The 23,909-nt window shown below is 52.3% G+C and overlaps 1 protein-coding gene across 2 annotated transcripts in view; it reads left to right on the forward strand.

Moving 5' to 3' along the window:
* LOC112546380 (ecto-ADP-ribosyltransferase 5-like) overlaps positions 1-20,394 on the forward strand; it is a 28,738-nt gene extending 8,344 nt beyond the window's left edge. The window contains exons 3-5 of one of the 2 annotated variants that reach the window (XM_075919668.2): positions 9,884-10,598; positions 16,324-16,356; positions 19,908-20,394. In XM_075919668.2, the coding sequence (XP_075775783.2) occupies positions 9,884-10,598; positions 16,324-16,356; positions 19,908-20,062 (903 nt within the window). In that variant the 3' untranslated portion in view covers positions 20,063-20,394. Of the gene's footprint in view, positions 1-9,883; positions 10,599-16,323; positions 16,357-19,767 lie in introns of both variants that reach the window. The other variant, XM_075919669.2, reaches the window with a different exon arrangement.
* The last annotated feature ends 3,515 nt before the right edge of the window (positions 20,395-23,909 follow it).

Here is a 23,909-nt window from a genome sequence, read left to right on the forward strand (position 1 = left end):
GCTCTACCAGCCCTGGAGTGTGCTTACAGAGATGGCCCCCCGTTGCCTCGCACAGAGGTAAACAAGGGTGGTTTCTAAATATTCCTGTGGGAGTTCGATTGGGATCTGAGTCCCTCCTGGCTCCCTCCCTTCTATGGCCCTTGTTCCCCCTGCTACATCATCCCTCTTAAAGTGCCCCTTCCTGCCTTTGGGTATGTCTACACTACAGCACTAATTCGAACTAAGCTAATTCGAATTAGTGCATCTAGACCTAAAACTAATTCAAATTAGCATTTTGCTAATTCGAACTAGCATGTCCACATTGAGTGGATCCTGAACCGAGGTTAAGGATGGCCGGAAGCAGTGCCGGCAGGGCTTCAGGTTAGGACTTAGAGTGTGGAGCTGCTGCCTCAGGCTAGCCGAGGGCTGTGCTTAAAGGGACCCGACCCCCACCTCGGACAGACAGTTCTCAGGATTCCCCGCTTGCTTGTCTAACTCGATGAGGGACAGCAAAGCAGTCCTGACTTGGAGTGCCCTGAGTGCCCACACTCGGCACATCACAGCACTCGGCCATCAGCCCGGCTGCACTTGCCGCAGGCTGCCATCCGGGGGGGTCATTCGGGGGGCTGTCAGGATCCAGGAGGCCCTGCAGGAGAGCTTCCACCCCGAGGAGCCCGCAGAGCCACCCCAGTCCTCCCCATCAGGGGCTCGTGCCCCATTCCTCCCTCACCTCCTTCCAATTACCCCTTCATAGCCCCCCTTCCTGATGTAAAAAATAAAGGACACGTGTGTTCAAAAATAGAAACTCTCTTTATTTAACAAAAGGAAGTGGGGGAGGGGAAGAGAGAGGGTGGAAGAGGGAAGGGGGAAACCTGGGAGGAGGGAACTGGAAGGAGGAAGCCAGGGGAGGAAGGAGGAGAGGAAGTATAAAATTATGGTACGCCATATCTTCAGTACTGTGTACAGATGTGGTCTCCTCACCTCAAAAAAGATATTTTGGCCTTTGAAAGGGTTCAGAAAAGGGCAACTAAAATGATTAGGGGTTTGGAACAGGTCCCATATGAAGAGAGGCTAAAGAGACTGGGACTTTTCAGCTTAGAAAAGAGGAGACTGAGGGGGGATATGATAGAGGTCTATAAAATCATGAGTGGCATGGAGTGGGTGAATAAAGAAAACTTATTCATTAGTTCCCATAATATAAGGACTAGAAGACACCAAATGAAATTAATGGGCAGCAGGTTTAAAACTAATAAGCGAAAGTTCTTCTTCACACAGCACATAGTCAACCTGTGGAACTCCTTGTCACAGGAGTCTGTGAAGGCTAGAACTATAACAGAGTTTAAAGAGAAGTTAGATAAATTTATGGAGGCTGGGTCCATGGAGTGTTATTACCCAGGGAGTAGGAATGGTGTCCCTGGCCTCTGTTTGTGGAAGGCTGGAGATGGATGGCATGAGACAAATGGCTTGGTCATTGTCTTTGGTCCATCTCCTCCGGGATACCTGGAGTTGGCTGCTGTCGGCAGACAGGCTACTGTGCTAGATGGACCTTTGGTCTGACCCAATGCGGCCATTCTTATGTTCTTATGTTCTAAGCTCAGGGCTCAGGGTTGGGGGTCTCACTGGACCAACTTGATTTTCTTGCAAACCTGCTCCTGGGTTCACATGTGGCCTCTGGTGGCCAGGCTGGCAGCCATGTGGCTGTAGACGGTCGCGTTCCTATGGCTAGTGCAGAGATCGTGGATGTTGGAGGCTTCCCTCCAAACCTCGATGAGGTCCATGATCTCCGCACTAGACCAGGTGGGCGCCCGCCTCTTGCGGCCCCAGGCAGGCTCCTGGGAGCCGCCAGCCTGGTCCTGGGAAGAGGCAGAGGGCTGGGTGGCAGCGGGTGGCTGGCTCATGCTGTGCCAGGTGCAGGGTCTGCTGGCTGGGTGCTGGCAGGCTTGCACTGGCACAAGCAGTGTAGCCAGCCCGTGCCCCTTTAAGGTCTCCAGGGCCAGGAGGGGGACAGAAGAGGGTCCCTGGTTTGGCCCAGAGTGGCCACCAGGGCAAGCTGGGAAGGGCTAGCTTCCAACTAGTTCGAATTAAGTGGCCACACGGCCCTTAATTCAAACTACTTAATTCAAACTAGGCGTTAGTCCTCGTAGAATGAGGTTTACCTAGTTCGAACTAAGCGCTCCGCTAGTTTGATTTAAATTCGAACTAGCGGTTTGCCTGTGTAACCCCTATTAAAGTTAATTCGAACTAACAGCTGTTAGTTCGAATTAACTTTGTAGTGTAGACATACCCTTTCTTCCTACCCCCTCCCCACTCCCACATAGCAGCCATTATTCTAACAAAGTCCCTAATAAACTAGAAACCCCTCTGTCACAGCTCGCTGGTCTCTGAGTGCATCGCTTCGGGTGTCAGGCCCTGTGACTTTACTGTGCCTGGGCAGGAATCCTGTGAGTCTCCCAGGCTCAGACGAGCCCTGGGGTATAGGAACCAGTCACCAGTGTATCCATCATGCTCACCCAGCAGCTCCAGCTGAATTCAGGCTCCTGCAATTCATGTTTTCTGGAGTTGGTGCTCAGTGGTGCATCTCCCTCCCTTTCCTTAGAGCGTTCCTTTTTCAACCTGCCACAGATCTTCTGATCACCTGCCCTCCCAGCCCTCTTCCTGCTTGGCTCAGAGCCAGGGGCGGCCCTAGACTAGCTGCCAGCAACTGGCACCCTAGGCGAGCCATGTAGTCGGCGCCCTCCCTCCCCCCCAGCCCCAAGGGCAGATATAGACTGAAGCTTTTGGTTCTGTGGCTGGAGAGAGGGGGGCTGGGGATGGAGATCTGTGGCTGAGGACAGGGGAGTGGGGAGAGGGAACAGGGTGCCAGTGGGAGGAGAGAGTCCCCTGCACCCGCCTCCTCCCAGGAGAGACTGCAGCTTGTTTTTCTCTTCTCTTTTTCAAGCTCTTTTGGGGGGGGTGGTTTCAAGTGTTCATCACTTTTTGTTTTTTTGGGGGGGATCAAAAAGCACCTGATGGTGGCAGCAAATTCCCCCCAAATCTGGATATTAGGATTTGGGGGGAGGGGGAAAGTTTTTGTAACCAGTGCTTGTAGAGTCAAGGTTTTGAAGCTCTCTTGCAGGCCTCCACTTCTGTATGCATCGTGCCAGAGTGGGAAACAGCCTTGACAACACCTCAGTGGCCGAGGCTGCAAACAGCATTGTTCAGTTATTACAGGGAAACTACAAATCCACTGCACACACACAGAGAAATTGTGGAACCAATTGCCTAGCAACACCCTGAGGAGTCCGTTTATGTGTCCCATCCCTTTCTCCCAGCTTTCATCTGCCTTGTCTGTTTAGAGCTCGACTCCGAGGGATAGAGACCATTTCTTAGGCTACGTCTACATTGCACCGTTCTTTCAGGAAAAGCTATTCAGGAAGAGATTTTCCGGAATAGCTTATTTCAAAATAGCGCGTCTACACACAAAATGCATATCGAAATTTAGCTATTTAGAAATAGTGTGTCCGCATTGATCGGATGCTGACTCGCATTTAAGGCCACCCAGAAGAAGTGCAGGCAGGGCATCAGGTCAGTAGTTACTTCGGGTGGCTGTTGAGGCTCATGCTTAAAGGGAACCCCTGGACAGCCGTTTCTCAGGTTTTCCTTCTTGCTTGCCTACCTCTCTGAGGGATAGCCAAGCATTTTTTCTGCATGCTCTGGTTGCTTTGCTTCAGGGCACCACAACACTCTTTGCTGTGGATCTGGAGCTGCCTCCGGGCAGTCTTCAGCTCTTGCAGCTTTTGCTGCAAGTCATGTAGCAGTTTCTGCATGTAGCCTTCCAGGCTCTGCAGGAATCCAGCCCTTGGAGACCCTCTTCGGATTTGTGTGGGCGCAGCTCCTGCAGCTGAATCCCGGCTGCCTGGCCTTGGACACTGTGCCCCGCCACCTATGGCGTCTGGACACCCGTGCAGACTGGTGGGTCCACAATGTTCTGGAGCGCTGGGGAGACCAACAATGGCTCCAGAACTTCAGAATGAAGAAGGACACCTCCCTCGAGCTCTGTGAGTGGCTCACCCCTGCCCTGAGGTGACAGGACACGCACATGAGATATGCCATCACCCTCCAGAAGCACGTTGTCATCACCCTCGGGAAACTCTCCACGCTGGGCAGCTACCAATCCATGGGGAACCAGTTTGGCATGGGGAAATCGACCGCCAGGGTCCTGGTCATGCAGGTATGCCATTCTCAGGCTATTGTCCTAGGAGCGGGTTGGAAGGACGGAGTGGGCTTCCCTAGAGAAAGGGGGTTGGGGCTGGTGCAAACCCCATACCTGGGAGATTTTTTTCAGTCCCACCCTCACCAAGCCCTGCCAGAAGTGGGTGTGATTGCAGGGGGTTGCTCCTGGTGAGTGGGAGAGAGGGGGAATAGAAACGGGGATGGAGGGAACTCAGAGGCACCCTGGAACCCCTGTGATTCTGTTTGTTTGTTTCCTTCTGCAAGAGGTCAGGGCGATCAACACCATCCTACTGCGTAGTCTTCCACCTTGGAGATGTGGACACCATCATCGTCGGGTTTGCCGACATGGGCTTCCCCAACTGCAGGGGGCTATCAACGGGACCCACATCCCCATCCATGCCCCAGACCACCGGGCATCTCTATACATCAACTGCAAGGGATACTTCAGGCTGTGACGGACCACCAGGGACAGTTCACTGACAAAATGTCACGTAGTCGGGGAAGGGGCGCAACACATGTATGTTTTGGAATCTTACTGTGTTCCATAAGCTGCACGCTGGAACTTTCTTCCCCAACCACAATACCAAGGTCGGGGATGTGGACATGCCCGTCTGCCTGGTGGGGGATGCGGCCTATCCCCTGAAGCCTTTGCTCATGAAGCCCTATACCAGCCACCTCAACCCCTCCAGAGAACTATACAATGCCAGGCTAAGCAAGGCCTGCATGGTCGTGGAGGGCGCCTGCAGCTGTTTGAAGGTGCGCTTCAGATGCCTCCTCACTCGTCTGGACCTCAGGGAGCACAACATTCCACATATGGTGGCTCTGTGTTGTGTTCGGCACAACGTGTGCGAGAGGAAGGGGAAGGTTGGGTGGGGGGTGGAGGTTGACCGCATAGACAGGGCCTATGAGCAGTCATGCATAGGTGCCATCTGACAGGCCCATCAGGAGGCCATGCTCATCTGGGGGTACGTCTACACTACAGCGCTAGTTCGAACTAACTTAGTTCGAATTAGTTAATTCGAACTAAGCTAGTTCGAACTAACGCATCTAGAACTAAAAACTAGTTCGAACTAGCGTTTTGCTAGTTCGAACTAGTAAGTCCACATTGAGTGGACTCTGAACAGGGCTTAAGGATGGCCGGAAGCAGTGCCGGCAGGGCATCAGAGGAGGACTTAGAGCATGGAGATACTGTCTCAGGCTAGCCGAGGGCTGCGCTTAAAGGGTCCCGACCCCCACCCCGAACACACAGTTCTAAGGGGTGCCCCGCTTGCAAAGAAGTTCTGGCTTGGAGTGCCCTGAGTGCCCACACTGGGCACATCACAGCACTCGGCCATCAGCCCGGCTGCACTTGCCGCAGGCTGCCATCTGGGGAGAGGGAGTAATTGGGGGGCTGCAGGAGAGCTTCCACCCCCAGAAGCCCGCAGAGCCAGCCCAGTCCTCCCCATCGGGGGCTCGTACCCCATTCCTCCCTCACCTCCTTCCACTTGCCCTTCCCTATCCCCCCTTCTTATTGATGTACAAAATAAAGATAACGTTTCTTCCAACATTGACTCTGTCTTTATTGAAAAAAACTGGGGGAGACTGGGAAAAGGAGGTGGGAGAGGGGAAGAGAAAGGCTGGGAGAGGGGAGGGCAACTAACATGATCAGGGGTTGGGAACAGGTCCCAGATGAAGAGAGGCTACAGAGACTGGGACTGTTCAGCTTAGAAAAGAGGAGACGGAGGGGGGACAGGATAGAGGTCTCTCAAAGCAGGGGTTGGGTGGAGAGGGTGCATTCAGAAAAGTTCTTCCTGAGTTCCCCTAAAGAAGGACTAGAGGACACCAAAGGAAAGGAATGGGTAGCAGGCTTGAAACTAGTAAGAGAAAGTTGTTGTTCTTCCCAAAGCAAATAGTTAACCTGTGGAACTCCTTGCTGCAGGAGGCTGTGAAGGCTAGAACTAGAACAGAGTTTAAAGAGAAGTGAGATAAAGTGATGGAGGTTGGGTCCATGGAGTCCTATTAGCCAGAGGGTAGGAGTGGTGTCCCTGCCCAAAGTTTGTGGAAGGCTGGAGAGGGATGGCACGAGACAAATGGCTTGGTCATTGTCTTCGGTCCATCCCCTCCAGGGTCCCTAGGGTTGGCCTCTGTCGGCAGACAGGCTACTGGGCTAGATGGACCTTTGGTCTGACCCAGTACGGCCATTGTAAGCTCAGGGCTCAGTGTCGGGGGTCTCAGTGGACCCCCTTGATTTTCATGCACACCTGGTCCTGGGTGGCCAGGCTGGCAGCTCTCCTGCCCTAGACGGCCACTTTCCTGTGCCTAGTGCGGAGATCGTGGACGAGGTCCACGATGTCCGCACTAGCCCAGGAAGGTGCCCGCCTCTTGCGGTCCAGGGCAAGCTCCCGGGAGCCGCCAGCCTGGTCCCGGCAAGAGGGGGTGGGCTGGGGGGCATCGGGTGGGTGGCTCTGTGCCGTGCCAGGTGCAGGGTCTGCTAGCTGGGTGCTGGCAGGCTTGCACCTGGCACGGGCACCGTAGCCAGCCCGTGCCCCTTTAAGGGGTCCGGGGCCGGGAGGGGGGCATAGAGTTTCCCTGGTGTTGGCCAGAGTGGCCACCAGGGAAACCTGGGGAGGGCTAGCCTCCCACTAGTTCGAACTAAAGGGCTACACAGCCCTTAGTTCGAACTAGCTAGTTCGAACTAGGCGTTAGTCCTCGTAAAATGAGGTTTACCTAGTTCGAACTAAGCGCTCCGCTAGTTCGATTCAAATTCGAACTAGCGGAGCGCTAGTGTAGCGCATAGGAAAGTTAGTTCGAACTAACGTCCGTTAGTTCGAACTAACTTTCTAGTGTAGACATACCCTGGGAGGCCCCGAGGGAAAGTTTCTCCCCTCACTGCCATCCCTTCACTAACCCCTCCCTTCCCTCCTTCCCCCCATTCTGAATGAAAAAATAAAGGACACATTTGTTTCTGAAAAACTAAAACCTTTGTATTTTTAATGTGGGGTCAATTAAACTGGGGAGGGAGGGGGGAAAAGAACCTGGGAGAGGGGAGGACAGAGGGTGGAAGAAGGAGGGTGGTGAGAACCTTGGAGGAGGGAGCTGGAAGGGGGATGAAGGGGGAGGAAAGACTCAGGGTTGGGGCTGGGAGTCGTGCCTGGCTTTGTTGCTCTCACCACCGTGGGAGCAGGGGCCTCAGTATCCACATCTGGATGGGGAGGGCATGGAGGGAGAAGCGGGAGGGGGAGTGGGAGCAGGAGCTACAGCAGGAGCGGGCGCAGAAGCTGGAGCAGGAGCAGGACAAAGGAGGGCACATCTGCATACATGGAGCGACCCTGTGCAAGCCGCTCCCACCAGCTCTCCTCCGTGGTTGGTCTGCTTCAGGGACTGGAGTGCTGACAGGTGCTGCCGGTGGAACTCATCTATGGGACAGTGGCGCCTGCGGAAGCCTCGGGGCCAGGAGGCTGTCCCAAGTAGTCAACGCCCCTTTTGCAGCTGCTGCAGCTGTGGAGAATAAAGAGAGATGGTCAGTCATCCCAGGGAACACTGTTCCTGAAGCCTTATCCCCATCTGTGAGCCAACAGCAACCGTTCTCAGCTCTGTCACAGGCGATGTGCTTGGAGCAAGGCCATGTGTGCTCTGGCCAGTGGGCCCAGATGTCCCCAGGAGTGGGTGCTGCCCCGAGACTGTGGGCATGTCATAGAATCATAGAATAATAGGACTGGAAGGGACCTCAAGGCAGGACCAAGCTCCGTCTACACCATCCCTGACAGATGTCTATCTAACCTGTTCTTAAATATCTCCAGTGAGGGAGATTCCACCACCTCCCTTGGCAATTTATTCCAATATTTGACCACCCTGACAGTTAGGAATTTTTTCCTAATGTCCAATCTAAACCTTCCCTGCTGCACTTTAAGCCCATTACTCCTTGTCCTGTCCTCAGAAACCAAGAGGAACAAATTTTCTCCTTCCTCCTTGTGACACCCTTTTAGATATTTGAAAACCGCTATCATGTCCCCCCTTAATCTTCTTTTTTCCAAACTAAACAAGCCCAGTTCATGAAGCCTGGCTTCATAGGTCATGTTCTCTAGACCTTTAATCATTCTTGTCGCTCTTCTCTGTACCCTTTCCAATTTCTCCACATCTTTCTTGAAATGTGGCGCCCAGAACTGGACACAGTACTCCAGCTGAGGCCTAACTAGTGCAGAGTAGAGCGGCAGAATGACTTCACGAGTTTTGATTACAACACACCTGTTGATACAACCTAGAATCATATTTGCTTTTTTTGCAACAGCATCACACTGTTGACTCATATTCAACTTGTGGTCCACTATGACCCCTAGATCCCTTTCTGCCATGCTCCTTCCTAGACAGTCGCTTCCCATCTTGTATGTATGGAACTGATTGTTCCTTCCTAAGTGGAGCACTTTGCATTTCTCTTTATTAAACCTCATCCTGTTTACCTCTGACCATTTCTCTAACTTGCTAAGGTCATTTTGAATTATGTCCCTATCCTCCAAAGAAGTCGCAACCCCACCCAGTTTGGTATCATCTGCAAACTTAATAAGCGTACTCTCTATCCCAATATCTACGTCATTGATGAAGATATTGAACAGTACGGGTCCCAAAACAGACCCTTGAGGAACTCCACTTGTTATCACTTTCCAGCAGGATTTAGAACCATTAACAACAACTCTCTGACTACGGTTATCCAGCCAATTATGCACCCACCTTATCGTGGCCCTATCTAAGTTATATTTGCCTAGTTTATCAATAAGAATATCATGCGAGACCGTATCAAATGCCTTACTAAAGTCTAGGTATATGACATCCACCGCTTCTCCCTTATCCACAAGGCTCGTTATCTTATCAAAGAAGATGTCTGTGTGCCATGGGTGGGAGTGTGTGTGTGTGTGTGTGTGTGTGTGTGTGCGGCTTGCCCCCCAGGATGCAGTCTAAGTCTATGTCTGTGAAATAAGGGCAGGTGTGGAGCTCTGCCCCGGAGCAGGAGTTGCCCTCCCTGGTCCTGGCATATGCCTGGTGGAGCTCCTTTACCTTCATCCGCACCTGTTCTTGGGTGTGGATGTATCTTTTTGTGGCCAGGCTGTTGGCCATCAGCCCATAGACGTCCACATTCCTGTGTCTAGTGTGGAGATCCTGGAGGTTGGTCTTGTCACCCTAAGCCTCAATGAGGTCCAGAATCTCCGCACCAGACCAGGAAGGTGCATGTCTTTTTCGGCCCCTGGCAGGTTCCTGGGAACTGTCTGACTGCTCCCTGGAAGCAGTGGAGGGCTGGGTGGGAGCGGCAGACTGGCTCATTTTAGGGGTGTAGTGAATCAGGTGCAGCTGCAGGCTGGCTCAGAGCTGTCAGGCCTGTTGCGAGCCACAAACTCTTTCTTTACACCTATTACTTTTCAGGAAGAATGGCATTGCGCAAGAGGGTTTTTCTTGCGCAAGAAGGGGCAGTGTAGATGCTCCTTCTTGTGCAAGAGCCTCTTCTGAAAAAAATGGTGGCTCATTAGGTATGCAAATGAGGCTCAGCAATATTCCACGCTTAGCCTCATTTGCATATTACTTGCGCAAGAACCCGTGAGTGTAGACATAGACCTAGTGTGCTTGTACAGGGCTGAGCATAAAGGGGCCTTGCTCTTGGGGGTGACCTCTCAGTGCTATTGTAACACCAATGCTAACGTGACCATATGTCCCATTATTCTCCCAGGCACCAACAAAGAGGGCACTAGACAAGATGCCTCATGCTTTTGATGACCAATACATAGGATGTGCTGAAGAAATGGAAAGAAGTGCATCTGAATGGCTAAAAGACGAAAAGTCAAATTCCGCATTGTTTCATGTTGTGTGGATAAACGCAACAAATAAATGGGAAGAAGTGAAAAGAAATATTCCTCTCCCCAGAAGCTTTCAGGATGAGTATGGAATAGCCATAGTCGCCTATACTAACCGCTTCAATAGAGGATTAAATGAGGAAGTGAGGAAGAATTGGGAATCTCAAGCTGAATACAAGGTCAATTTCAAATTCAAAGCCTTTCACTATTATTTGACGAGAGCCTTGCAGCTCTTACGTGGGAAGTGCGATGGGATGTACAAACAGACGGTGTACCGGGGGGTTCCCGATGTTGAATATCATTTCAAGGGAATGGAATCAAATCCTATCAGGTTTGGACATTTTGCCTCTTCCTCTCTTAACAAAAAAGTGGCTAAGGAATTTGCCAAGAAGGGGTCATCTGACACCTCCACATTTTTCACCATCCACACGTGCTTCGGTGTTGATATCAGTAAATTCTCATACAACCGATCCCAAGAGGAAGTGTTAATCCCAGTCCATGAGATGTTCAACGTGTCCCAAGGAGATGACGGATTCGTCCTCCAGAGCACAAACCAGACCTGCAGCTACTTTAACTGCGCGTACCTGGGCAGTGAGTACTGGGCTGAACAGGCGAAATGTTGGGGGCGGGGGGGGCGGTTTGCCGTGGGGAATTTAAAACCCCTGGGTACTGTGAGAGATGACAAGAGGGTTGCTGGACTTGCCACCAGGGCTGAGGGAGACGTGCTGCCATGACCCTTGCAGCTAGCAAAGGCTCAGGCCGGGGTGGGCGGACACTGGGCCCCAAGCGCTCCCTGAGGACAGAGAGGTGCCTAGACACCATGGTGAGGGGCTCACTAGAGATGGGGAAGGCCCCAAAGCGCTGTGAGTTTTACACACACACACGCCCCCTACAGGGCCTGGCAGAGCAGCTGTGTCTCCTTAGATAGGGCCCAGCTATGCCATAGGCTACAGGCAGGGAGCAGGCAGGTGGCCTAGTGTGCAGGTGGCACGTTATTTAGGGCAAGCAGGGCTAGGGACAATAGTGAGGAATATCAGAGAGATGTGACCAAGTTGGGTGAATGGGCAACACCACGTCAGGTGACATTCACTGACAGGCAATCAAGGTGCTGCCCGTTGGGAGAAACAACGTCACTGGGTTCTTAATAAGCTGGGCCAACTCAGACAGAAACCAGGCCATCATCGTGGGAAGGTCAGTGCCAATCTATGTGAGACAGCCTAAGGAGTGGTGGGATGGAGAATTATGTGAAAATTTTACAACATGATTATGGGAACCCATGGGGCAGCCTTCACTAGGGTACTAGCTTGGATCTGATCACACTAGCTCTAAAAGTGTTTACATGATTTCTACAGGTGAGTCTGAAATGGTTTAATTAGCAGAGGGGACACTCATAAGAGGAACATGATGGAAACAAACATAATAATAAAGGAGACAGTGTCAGATCAAAGAGCGCCATTTTCCCTTTCTCATAAAACATGAATAAACTGAAGGCAACATATTTTAACTAGTAAACGGGAATGTTCTGTTAGATAATGTAGGGTAAACTTGTGGGACTCATTGCCGCAAGATTTCCATAAGGTCATGTGCCCAGTAGATTAAAAAAAAGAAAAGAAGTAGCTATTTATATAGACAGAATCTCCACAGTTATGTTACACAGGATAAAACCCCCCAATCCTGCACCCCCGTAGCACCAGAACAGACTCCGCCAGCCAGTAGAATACAGAGGGTTTATCGCTTCTCCAGGACACAGCACAGCACAGACGTGATGTGGCTACAGGAGTCAGGGCCAGGATGCCTCGGACCCCTTGGGTTAGGGGGTCCATCGCCCCCTCAGCACTCAGCTCAGTCTGTTCCCTTCATGTTTCCCAGCCAGTAACTGCCTCGCTCCCAGGCCCTGCCCCCCAGCCAGGTGGCCGTCTCCACCTCCCTTCCTTTATCTCTTCACTGCCCCCCTCTCCTCCCTTCCCCCCAGGAAGAGCTTTGCTAACTGCCCAGGCTGGGACTAGGTGTCTGGGCCAATCCACATGTGGGTGAGTCAATAGAATTGCACATCACAGAGCAGGGGAACCCCGGGTTACAGAGCAGACAGCCCCCCCCCCCACTACGTCACATCTCTCCTCCCTCCGAGAGTGGACTAAGCGGGGTCACTCTGCTTGTGACCTGGGGAAGTTTGGGCCCCCTGCCAGGTAAAGCAGCAGCAGTGACATTGGCGCTCCCCTTGGCTTGGTCCTGCCACAGCGCTGCCCTGCAGGAGCTGGCTCCCCCTTGTCCAGCTGCTTGCACGGCTTTGAGGGGGCCAGTGTGGACCCACTCTCTCTGGTCGTACCAGCCCTTTCACTTCCCTTGGGCTCTGCCCAGGGTCTCTCTGGCCGGGCCCATGAGCTCAGCGAGCCTTTCCTGGAAAGCCAGGACATCCTCCATCCCCGACGCTCCATTTGGGGCAGCCTCCCCCTTCCATGACTCTCTCAGCAAGCCCAAGGGGTCCTCCCCTCTTCTGTACTCTGGCTCAGTCAGGGAGAACCTGGCAGACCCTCAGAGTGCCTCCCGGTGTGCAGACAGCAGGGGGGCAGGTACTTGTCCCAGTCCTGCAGATACCAGTGGACGAAGGCCTCCAGCACCTGCTTCAGGGTCCCCTGGAACCTCCTCACCAGCCCGCTGGGCCAAGCGTCATACGCCGGCGCCCAGGTGAGCCGGGCCCCGTGCTTCTCCCACAAGCACCAGAGCAGGGCCGACATGAAGTGGGACCCCTGGTCCGTGAAGACCTCCTTGGGGCACCCCACCCTGCTGAAAAGGGCCAGTAGTGTGTCTGCCACCATGTCTGCCTCGATAGAGGACAGAACCATGGCCTAGGGGCAGTGGGTAGCCAGATCCACTGCTACCAGGATGCATTTGTTCCCCATCTGGGTGACCTGACCGACAGGCCCCACTATCTCTATTGCTGCCTTCCAGAACGGCTCCTCTATAAGGGGCCTCAAAGCAGCTTTCCTCCCATCTGGGGCCTTTCCCACCCTCTGGCAGGAGTCGCAGGACCAGCAGTACCGTTGCACAGCTGCAAATGTCCCCGGCCAATAGTAGTTTCGGAGCAGCTTCAGCCAGGTGCACTGGATACCCCAGTGCCCCGCAAATGGGGCGTAATGGGCCAGATACAGCAGCTTGCAGCAATACTTTTGGGGGACTACCAGCTGCCCCAGACCCCTTCCTTCCCAGGGAGAAGCCATTCCCGATACAGGAATCCCCACTCCCACAGCATCTCCCCAGGGGCTGATCAGCATGGAGGCCATCCTGGTCCCTCAGCATCTGTAAGGAGGGGTTTGCCTGCACCTCAGCCTGGAATTCCACATCTGGGGCAGGAACAGGGACCTGTTCCCCACCACTGCCTGGGTCTGGGCCTCTAGCCCTGCTGGGCTCCGTGTCTGCTGGGATGGGCCCTTGAGCCCCCTGCAGGGAGCCCTTCCCCGGGTCAGGGTTGCCAGCCCCTCGCTGGCTCTGGCTGTGGGTGGTGACCAGGACCCTGTGGGATCCATCTGGCCATTCCTCTAGGTCATTCCCCATCAGCACCTCCATGGGCAAGTGTTGGTACACCCCCACTTCCTTGGGGCCCTCCTTAGCCCCCCCATTTCAGATACACCCGGGCTACGGGCACCTTAAACGGGGTCCTGTCTATGCCCCTCAGGGTCAGCTGAGTGTCAGGTACCATATGGTCTGGGGCTACTGCCTCAGGCTGAGCCAGCGTCACCTCTGCCCCTATGTCCCAGAAACCCGTCACCTCCCTGCCATCCACCTCCAGGAGCCCACAGAGGCTGCCCTGCCCTCACCTGGTACACGGAGAAATCTGCCTCCAGAAGGTTGGATCTACCAGGGGAGGTGCACTGAACGTCCTTCCCCCCACTCTGAGCTGAGGTTTGCCTGCTGGCCCCTGCCTCTAGGGCAGCCTGCCCTTCCCCCAGCTCCAGCTAGTTAACCCTGGAAAGTCTTAGGTTGGGGGACCTGTCCTGGTGGCTGGTGCACTTAAGCCCTCTTGTGGCCCCTTTGCCTGCAGTGATGGCAGGTTAGGTCGTGCAGGGCCCTTCGGGTCAGCTCCATCCGGGCCCTGGCTGCTCCTTGCCTCTTGGGCTCACCCCGTAGGTGATTTCCTCCGTTGCTCAGCTGAGAACCAGTCCCTGCGCGATTCCCTTTCTCTCCAGAACTCCCGTTCACACCCGGACTGGCTGTCTGTGAACGCATCTGCCAGTCTCCTGGCCTTCTGGGGGTCCTCTGGCCTCCGGTCCTTGAACCACAGCCTCGGGCTGGGCGGGCACGCTTCATAAAACTGTTCCAGCATCATCAGCTTAAGCAGATCCTCTGCGGTCTGGGCTCTAACCCTGCACACCCACTTGCAGTAGTATGCGCCAGGTGGGAGGCCATATCTACATAGATCTCCCTGGGCCCCTTCTGCACCCCCCGGAACTTCTTCCTGTACGTCTCAGGGGTCAGGCCAGACTTGTGCAGCAGCGCCTCTTTGACCCATTCGTAGTCACCCGGCTGCAGATTCTCCAGTTGGTTGAACACCCCTGAGCTGCTGCAGCTGGTCCGCTAGGGGGATGTGGTGTAGTTCACAGGCCCACTCAAAGAAGCTAAGGAACCTTTCCATATCCCCATTTTTACATTGGGCCAACACGAGCTTCTCAAAGTGTCTAGCCTCCCCGGGTCCCCGCCACTCACCACAGTCGGGGCCCCTTGGCTTCTCCGCTCTGCCATGGCCAGCTCATGCTGCCGCTGCCTCTCTCAGTCCTCTACCTCCAGTTCCTTCATCCGCAGCTTGATCTCCAGCCACCGCAGCTCTGCCGAGATGGACCCTGCCCTGGATGGAGCACGGCCTGGTGGGCGCCACATCTGTCTGGAAGACTCCAGCCCTCCCTCCAGTCTGAGGGCCTGAGACACTCTCAGGAGGTGTCTGGCTGCTCCTCGCTGGGACAGGATCCAGGCCCTTGGACTGGTCATTCTCTTCCAGCTGGGTAATCAGCTGGGACTTGGTTGCTTTCCCTATGGCCAGGCTCCTTCCTCTGCACAGCCCCACAATGTCTGCCTTCAGGAGCTGGGCGTAGGCCATCTCCCCGCTGATCCCCAGGTTGTAGACTCACCAGTCAAGTGCTGCAGCGCCCCATGACGCCCAGGAATCGCTTCACTCTGCCTCCAGCATGCCTGGCTCTTGCAAGCCCCTTCCTTGTGTTGCACCTTGTCCCTTTCTGCTGGAAGTTCAATCCACGGGGTGCAGTGCATCCCACCCCTGACACCACTGTGATGGCGCATGGGGGACCCCCCGATCCTGCACCCCCGTAGCAGCCAGAACAGACTCCGCCAGCCAGTAGAATACAGAGGGTTTATTGCTTCTCCAGGCTACAGCACAGCATAGACGTGACGTGGCTACAGGAGTCAGGGCCAGGATGCCTCGGACCCCTTGGGTCCATCGCCCCCCCTCAACCCTCAGCTTAGTCTGTTCCCTTCATGATTCCCAGCCAGAAACTGCCTCCCTTCCAGACCCTGCCCCCAGCCAGGTGTTCGTCTCCGCCTCCCTTCCTTTGTCTCTCCCACTGGGAAGAGCTTTGCTAACTGCCCAGGCTGGGACTAGGGCTGTGTCCAGACTCCATGCCTCCGTCGACGGAGGCATGTAGATTAGCCAGATCGGAAGAGGGAAATGAAGCCGCGATTAAAATAATCGCGGCTTCATTTAAATTTAAATGGCTGCCCCGATCTGCCGATCAGCTGTTTGTCGGCAGATCGGGAGAGTCTGGACGCGATGCCCCGACAAAGAAGCCTTTCTTCATCGACACAGGTAAGCCTCGTGAAACCAGGTTTACCTGTGTCGATGAAGAAAGGCTTCTTTGTCGGGGCATCGCGTCCAGACTCTCCCGATCTGCCGACAAACAGCTGATCGGCAGATCGGGGCAGCCATTTAAATTTAAATGAAGCCGCGATTATTTTAATCGCGGCTTCATTTCCCTCTTCCGATCTGGCTAATCTACATGCCTCCGTCGACGGAGGCATGGAGTCTGGACACACCCTCAGTGTCTGGGCCAATCCACATGTGGGTGAGTCAGTGGGAATCGCACATCACAGCGCAGGGGAACCCCGGGCTGCAGAGCAGACAGCCCCCCCACTACGTCACAGTCGGTAGTTCTAGAATTGTCCAGTAGGGGATTTCTTGCAGCTTCTGGTGATGCAGCCTGTTGGTGGGATCCAGTCTGACAATTACCAGGTTTCTATGGACACAGTAGAATGAAGTTGAAAATTCAGCCTGGGCAGATCCCATGTCACTGACCCTCTGTTTGTACCATAGGAGAGAAGAATAAAACGTGTGTTAACAACACTGGTAAGAAACAAACTTTTCCTTTGCATTGTTTTGACAATGACTTGCCCTCTGTGCTGAAGTGCAGAGCCAGGAGCAACCCCAACGGGCAAACATGTCACATGAAACCAGTTGAGAAATTGGTGGGTTTCACTATAGATTCTGTTTATTTATCCAGTTTTTGTCACGACTGTCTTGGAGCAGCTTCAGGTCCCAGTGAATTCTGTGTGCTGCTGATTTCAGAAAGGAAAATGTAGGGAGAATGGAGCACTAAATATTCATCTTCCCTCTTCTGTACTATAAGCTCAACACGCATTCCCTAACCCAGCAACCCTCCTTCTCAGAACGAGGCCCCAGGGGAAATACACGTATCCACTGAAAAGACCAAACAGCTATTTTTCCAGACCAGGTCAGAAAAATCTTGAGGAAACATTTTCTCATCAGAATTTTGCAATAGCAATGCCTAAAGTCATGGATCCCAAGATCTCCTGTGCTCCTGACTCCGGGACAGCCGGCTTGGTGCACTGCCCCAGGGCCGTGTGTGAATAATTTCAAAATTTTTGGTTTTCATTTCACTAGGGGGCAATGTCCCATACTCGTGACACTCGCCAATGCCCCTGTCTGTGGGGGTAGGAAACCCTGGCCTCTCACTCCCCCCGGATGCTGGGAAGTGTCTGAGTCACACCAGCCCCAGCCTCCCAGCTCCCCACCTCTCTAGCCACTGGGGCCGTGCCAATCCCTGTGGGTAGGTATACATGGCTCTCCTCCCAGCTACCAGAGAGGGCTGGGACTTGGCTTCTTACCCCTCTGGACCCTGTGGAGGGGAGAGGAGGGCCAGAGGTCACACCAGACCCAGCCTTCAGGAAGGGGGGGGCCGGGGGCCATGCCAGACCTGACCACTGCAGAGGGGAAACAGCAGACAAGGCCAGCTCTCCACCTGGCTGTTGGGGAGGGCCCAGACTGCACCAGCCCTGGCCTCTCAGGTTCCCCCCGACCACTGGGGATGGGAGGGTGAGGGCTGGGGATCGTGCCAGCCCGGCCTCTCTGCCCCCTACCTCTCTGGCTGCTGGGGGGGGGGGGAGCAGGGGCCATGCCAGTCCCAGTCTCTTGGCTCCTCCAAAGCTCCCCCATCCTTCTCCCCAATCACATCCAGCTCCAAGCCTCTTGGTCCCGCCACCCCCCCTCCCTGGTCACAGCCCTGGCCTTTTGGCCCACCCCACCCCACCCCTCATGTTGCTTTCCATATGCAGCCAGCCCCAGCCTCCCCCCCCACCTCTCTGCCATCCATCCCTCTCCCGGTCGCAGTCAGCCCCAACCTCTCAGCCCCCCTATGGCCACTGGAGCAGGGCCAAGGCTGGGCCAGGAGGCGGTAGGAGCAAGGGGAGCAGTTCCTTGCTGCGCTCGGGGCACCAATGCTCAGGGACCCAGCGGGGAACTGCTGCCTTTGGCTGCCTTGAGCCAGGGCCAGGAGCGCTTGGGCCACCTCCTGCCCAGTGCACCAGTCTCAATTCCCCCTCCCCTCTGCGCAAGATTAGCGCGCCTGCACCGGCTTCCTGTGAGGGAGGAGGGAGAGGAGAAAGCCCCAAGACTCCAGGCTGGATCCGGTTTGCGCTTCCCCGGCACGGAGTCTTGGGGCTTTCTCCTCTCCTCCCTCCTCCATAGGAAGCCAAAGCTGGCACAGCTGAACTAATCTTGTGGTGGGGTGAGGTGGGGAGGAGTTGAGACTGGACCACCGGGCAGTCAGTGACCCAGGCCTGACCCGAGGCAGCCAGAGGTGGAGGTTGCTCTCTGGGTCTTGGAGTGTCGCAGCCCTGAGCACAGCGAGGAGCTACTGCCTCCACCCCCTGGCCCTCCTGCAGGGAGGTAATATCTGCCCAGTCTGGGCTACCAGGTGGCTTTGCAGTGGGTGGAGCCTATGGCAGTGGGTGGAGCCCTTAGGAAGAACTTTTTTGTACATATAGATAGAAACAAGGACAAAACGAAATGTTGCAATATCAAAATCTCACACGAAAGGGAACGGCCCTTCTCTGCGCAGCTGTCCATTTGACCCTAAAGCCATTTTAAAAAACCCATCAGAAAAAATACTACTGCTGTCTGCAGCAAGTGTTCCACAGACTCACGGCCTTATTACTCATGACTGGAGTACATGGAGTACATGACTGGAGTACTCATGACTGCAGAATGCAGTAGATAAGAAATTCTAACCCGGGGTGGGCAGTAATTTTTGACAGAGAGCCACTCCAAGAATTTGGAAAATGGTCGAGGGCCAAAATCTTCTATGATATTACTGGAGGGAGTGCGGGGTCTGGGATGGATATTGGGTTCAGAAGGGAGCTTGGGGTAAGGAATTGGGGTGCAGGAAGGAGTGTGGGGTCTGGGAGGGAATTTGAGTGAAAATAAGGAATAAGGGATCTTTCGGAAAAGACTTTATTTTCCAAAAGATCCGCGTCTCAACTGGCGCTTTTTTCTGGCAAAGCTCCGAGCCGGAAAAAAGCGGCAGCCATGTTTATGCAAATGAAGCGGGGGGGATTTAAATCCCCACTTCATTTGTAATTGCGATGTGTCTAATTTGCATCCCTTTTACGGAAAAGGGATGCAGTCTAGACACAGCCGAGGGGATCAGACGGTTTGAGTATGTGGAGTAGGGAGGAAGTAGTGGGCGGGCACAGGATTGGGGAAGGGAGGGGCTGGGATGCCAGAGGCAGGCTCTGGCCAGGAGAATTACCTGGGTGACTCCTGGCCAGCAGCCCAGCACGTTTCCAAAAAGGCCTCCTTGCCTGCCCCGCTCCGCCCTGTCCCTACACAGACTGCAGGGCTCTATGTGCTTTGTGAATAACTATAAGCTCCAAGAGCAAGGAGCATGGTGTTCTGTGGCTGCCTATTATTCAAACAGGCAGCTCCCACTGGTCGATTTCAGGCCAGAGATTGGCCAATGGGATTGTGCTGGGGGCGGGACCAGTGTCTGAAGCCTTCCCCCTCCCCCAGGCTCACTGTTTTAAAAGAGAAATGGCTCTGCAGCCACTTTTCTGAGCAGTGTGTGGGCCAGGTGAGGCAAGCGGGGAGCCAGCCTGGGGCACCATGAAGCATCCGCGGCAGGATCCACTGGCTTGTCGTGCTGGATTTGGCCCACGGGCCATATTTTGCTCAGGCCTACTCTGATCAGAGTCTCTGGGGCTGGCTTGGGTGAAATGGGCTCTCCAGTGATTCACGTAAGAGAACAAGCAGCCTAGAGAGGGAGGAAGCAGGGGAAATATATCTCCAGAGAGGTGAATGTCCCAGGTAAGTCCCAGGCTGGGGTGCCCTGCGGAGGGAAAATGGATTAACTCTGTCACTTTGGCATAAACAAGTTCCACTAGCTGTTTCTAGCTCTAGGATCTCTGTCCCTGTGGAATTATTTCCTATCCATTGTCTGATCCACTTTTTCTTATTAACAAGCTACCAGAGGAGGCGTCGCCTTCCCCGGCGGGATGAGCCCTTCTCTGTTTGGAGGATCCGTCATCCTGATCCACGCTGCTGCTCTGAAGCTGACGGCCGGTTTCTAAATTTTCCTATTTCTGTTGCTCATTTCTCTCTAGCACAAATCACAGGGATGGGGCTTGCCAGAGCCAAAGCCGCCCTGCTCTCCTGCCAGTGTTTGAAATGGAAACCGATGGTACCTGCTTGGGCAGCTTTGATTGTACGCACCACATTTGTAGATCACAATGAAAGCTCGTGGATCTATACCAACTAGCATTTGTGTTACCATGCTAGAGCCATAAATAGGTGCTTGTTGTATAAATTGTTTCTTATATTCCAGTCAAGTTGGCACTTTTGTACCAGCTTTTGATAACTTTAGTGGAAGTGTTGTGATTTGGCCACAGCAAACGTGTTGTTTTCACATATGTTGGATTGTGCTCCCACCCCAAGATAAGGTGAGAAGTGCGCCCTCTGAGGTGAGCTGAGCCAGGAGCCACCCAGCAGGTTCTTACAGTGGATGTTAGACTTTTAGGGTACGTCTACACTAGCCCTCTAGATCGATCTAGGGAGGCTAATGAGGGTTACCGGAATTGCAAATCAAGCCCGGGATTTAAATATCCCACGCTTGATTTGCATGTTCCTAGCTGGTCGCCATTTTAGAAATTGACTAGCCCAAAGTAACTGCCCACGTCTACATGCAGCAGTGAAACGGGATTCCGATTGAAAGCCCCAACTCGAATTAGCTGGTATTCCTCCTGCAATGAGGTTTACCAGCTAATTCGAATTAGGGGCTTTAAATCGGAATCCTGTTTCACTGCCGCGTGTAGACGCAGGCAGTTACTTTGGGCTAGTCAATTTCTAAACTAGCGACCAGCCGGGAACATACAAATCAAGTGTAGGATATTTAAATCCTGGACTTGATTTGCAATTCTGGTCGCCCTCATTAGCCTCCCTAGATCGATCTAGGGGGCTAGTGTAGACGTACCCTTAGTAGTTGAACTTTCTGTTCCTCATTTCCTTTGAGGCGGGTCTTTTGCCCAAGGTATTTGTGTACGAACCCTGTTTTTCATGGTTTCCCACCTTAATAAAGTTCCTTCCTTCCTTTTACTAAAAGTGTCTTTGCTGCAGTCAGACTCTGGGCTTGTGAGAGGGGAAGCATTGCCTCGTAGGGTTGCTCAGCAGGTTGTGTGTAATTGTCCCAGGTTACTGTGTGGGAGCTTGATCTGTTTTGTTGTTGTTGTTGTTGTTGTTGTGTTGTTGAAAAGGAGGAACCTCTAGATGCCAAACTCTGCTTTTCTTGCTTATTTCCCAAAGCTGAGCAGAGAATGAATTTCATTAGGCGAAAAACTGTAGACAAAAAAAATCGGAATGAACATTGGTAGTTTTTAAACAAGAAAGTAAGAGATAGCCAAAAAGCCATCATTCCACAGTCAAGAAAAAAGATAATTTTGGCATGTGTAGACAATATATAAGGGATGCTAAAGACATCAAGGAAACACCGTCTGTTTGTGGGAGTCAAACCAGTAACTGATGCGGGGAGGGGAAGGGGGAGAGGGAAGGGGATGAATTGAATCTGGCAGGAACATTCATGCCTAGAAAAGGAATACTCATGTCTAGAATAGGAATACCCATGCCTTGAAATGGACTGGACCTTGAAGATATAGATATGCAAGTGATAGGGAATGTTTAATGAGATGCAGTCAGATTCTTTTATTTTGTTTTGTAGTTTGATTAAATTGCTCTTTGCTGAGACCATGTGCCCCCCCCCCCCCCCCCCCACACACACACACTGTAACTAAAGTGAATCCCAGAGAAGCAATTCTTGGTGCTTTAATCTGTTTTTCTTAGTTGCTCTATAACATCTTGCAACCAAGTCTGCTTTGCCAAGTGTATCTTTTTGTTTTGTTAATAAAATCTCCTTTTTTAAGACTATGATCTGATCCTTGTGTTCTGGAAGATCAGAAGAAGTCTGTGTGCATGCCTAAGATTGAGAGCTCACCTATCAGAGATTGCAGGGTTTTTTTCTTCTTCAAGCTCTCTTGTGGTAACAGAGTTGGGGTACCCCTCTGGAAGAAGTTCCTAAGTGAATCTTCTGGGGTTCAAACAGGGTTTTTTTTTCCACTTGGTTGGTGGCAGAGTACCCAGCATCAGGGAATCTGTGAGCATGAGGAGTTTTTAAGCAGAAGCCTATCCAGGCAAGGCATTTTTAAAGTCTCTTGCGGGTCTCCACATTCCGCACATGAAATGCCAGAGTGGGGAACAGCCCTGACAGGCCCATTATTAAATAGAGAGCATACAATTCATAATGATGCAGTCTATCTGTCTGAGGCTTTGTTCTGAAGTGAAGGCTTTTGGCTAAGCACTTATCAATAGTTGGGGACAAACAGGAAGAGGGTGGGAAAAAACCAAGGGAAAAAGGAAAGGAAACTGGGTTAGTCTAACAAACAAAATGCATTGAAGATGGACAATACAACACTGAAGATACTGATCTCCCGCCATCGTGAAGAGCTTCCTGGAATGTTGTTTGACACTGCAGGGTCGTCTGATGATGTCGCCAGGTACGGAATACCAGCTTGGACAATGCTGGTGTTTTTCCACTGGAAACAAATGGTTCATGCCTGATGTAAATACTATTTAAGCCTGGGGAGTAAATCAGTCAGGACTCTTCTCTACTGCCTCCCTGTCTGAGAAAGAAGGTTGTTCAAATCACCTGAAGGGAAAGGCTGTGTCCAGGGGCTGAGTCCAGGCTGAGAGGTCCAGTCTGTAAAGAAAAATAACTCTGCAATTTGCCTAAAACAATATGTATGGTAAGAATATAAGAACGGCCATACTGGAGGTCAGACTAAAGGTCTATCCAGCCCTGTATCCTGTCTGCCGACGGTGGCCAATGCCAGGTGCCCCAGAGGGAGTGAATCAAACAGGTAATAATCAAGCGATCTCTCTCCTGCCATCCCTCTTCACCCTCTGACAAACAGTCTAGGGACACCATTCCTACCCATACTGGCTAATAGCCATTTATGAACTTAACCTCCATGAATTTATCTAGTTCTCTTTTAAACCCTGTTACAGTCCTAGCCTTCACAACCTCCTCAGGCAAGGAGTTCCACAGATTGACTATGCGCTGTGGGAAGAAGAACTTCCTTTTATTTGTTTTAAACCTCCTGCCCGTTAGTTTCATTTGGTGGCCCCTAGTTCTTATATTATGGGAACAAATAAATAACTTTTCCTTATTCACTTTTTCCACGCCACTCATGATTTTATAGACCTCTATCTTATCCCCCCCTTAGCCTCCTCTTTTCCAAGCTGAAAAGTCCCTGTCTCTTTAATCTCTCCTCATATGGGACCTGTTCCAAACCTCTAATCCTTTTCATTGCCCTTCTCTGAACCTTTTCTAATTGCCAGTATATCTTTTTTGAGATGAGGAGACCACATCTGTATGCAGTATTCCAGATGTGGGTGTACCATGCATTTATATAAGGGCAATAAAATATTCTCCATCTTATTCTCTATCCCTTTTTTAATGATTCCTAACATCCTGTTTGCTTTTTTGACTGCCGCTGCACACTGAGTGGACGTCTTCAGAGAACTATCCACGATAACTCCAAGATCTCTTTCCTGATTAGTTGTAGCTAAATTAGCCCCCATCATATTATATATATAGTTGGGATTTTTTTTTTTCAATTGTGTAGGATGTTTCCTGAGTGCATTAAGCTTCATTTGTGTGTTTTGTTTTAATTGCTCAGTCATCCGCTTTATGGGTTATCCCTTTAATCCTTCAAAATTTCCTTTTGTAGTCAATGAATTGATTTTTTGCTCATTACTGATCCCAGATTGTACAATTCATGGGGGAGGGGCTCAAAATGCTATGCATATCTCCTCCACATTGATAGAAGAAGCCATTTTTATGAATTTACACTGTGCATCTTTTTCTATACAACACCAGATAATATTATTTTGTGCTTACACATTCCGGTCTGATAGCCAGTAACAGAGAATCTAATTCACTGCCAGCACAGACTCCACCGTTCTCTCTGGACTCATTGGAATGCTAATTCATTTCCATTTTATCCCTTAACCAGCCAAATCCAACTTTCTAATCCAAGTGGTAAAACTTTGTCTAG

Source organism: Pelodiscus sinensis, chromosome 1 (assembly GCF_052426305.1).
Source record: "Pelodiscus sinensis isolate ZL-2025 chromosome 1, ASM5242630v1, whole genome shotgun sequence".
In the NCBI taxonomy this organism is placed as follows: Eukaryota; Metazoa; Chordata; order Testudines; family Trionychidae; genus Pelodiscus; species Pelodiscus sinensis.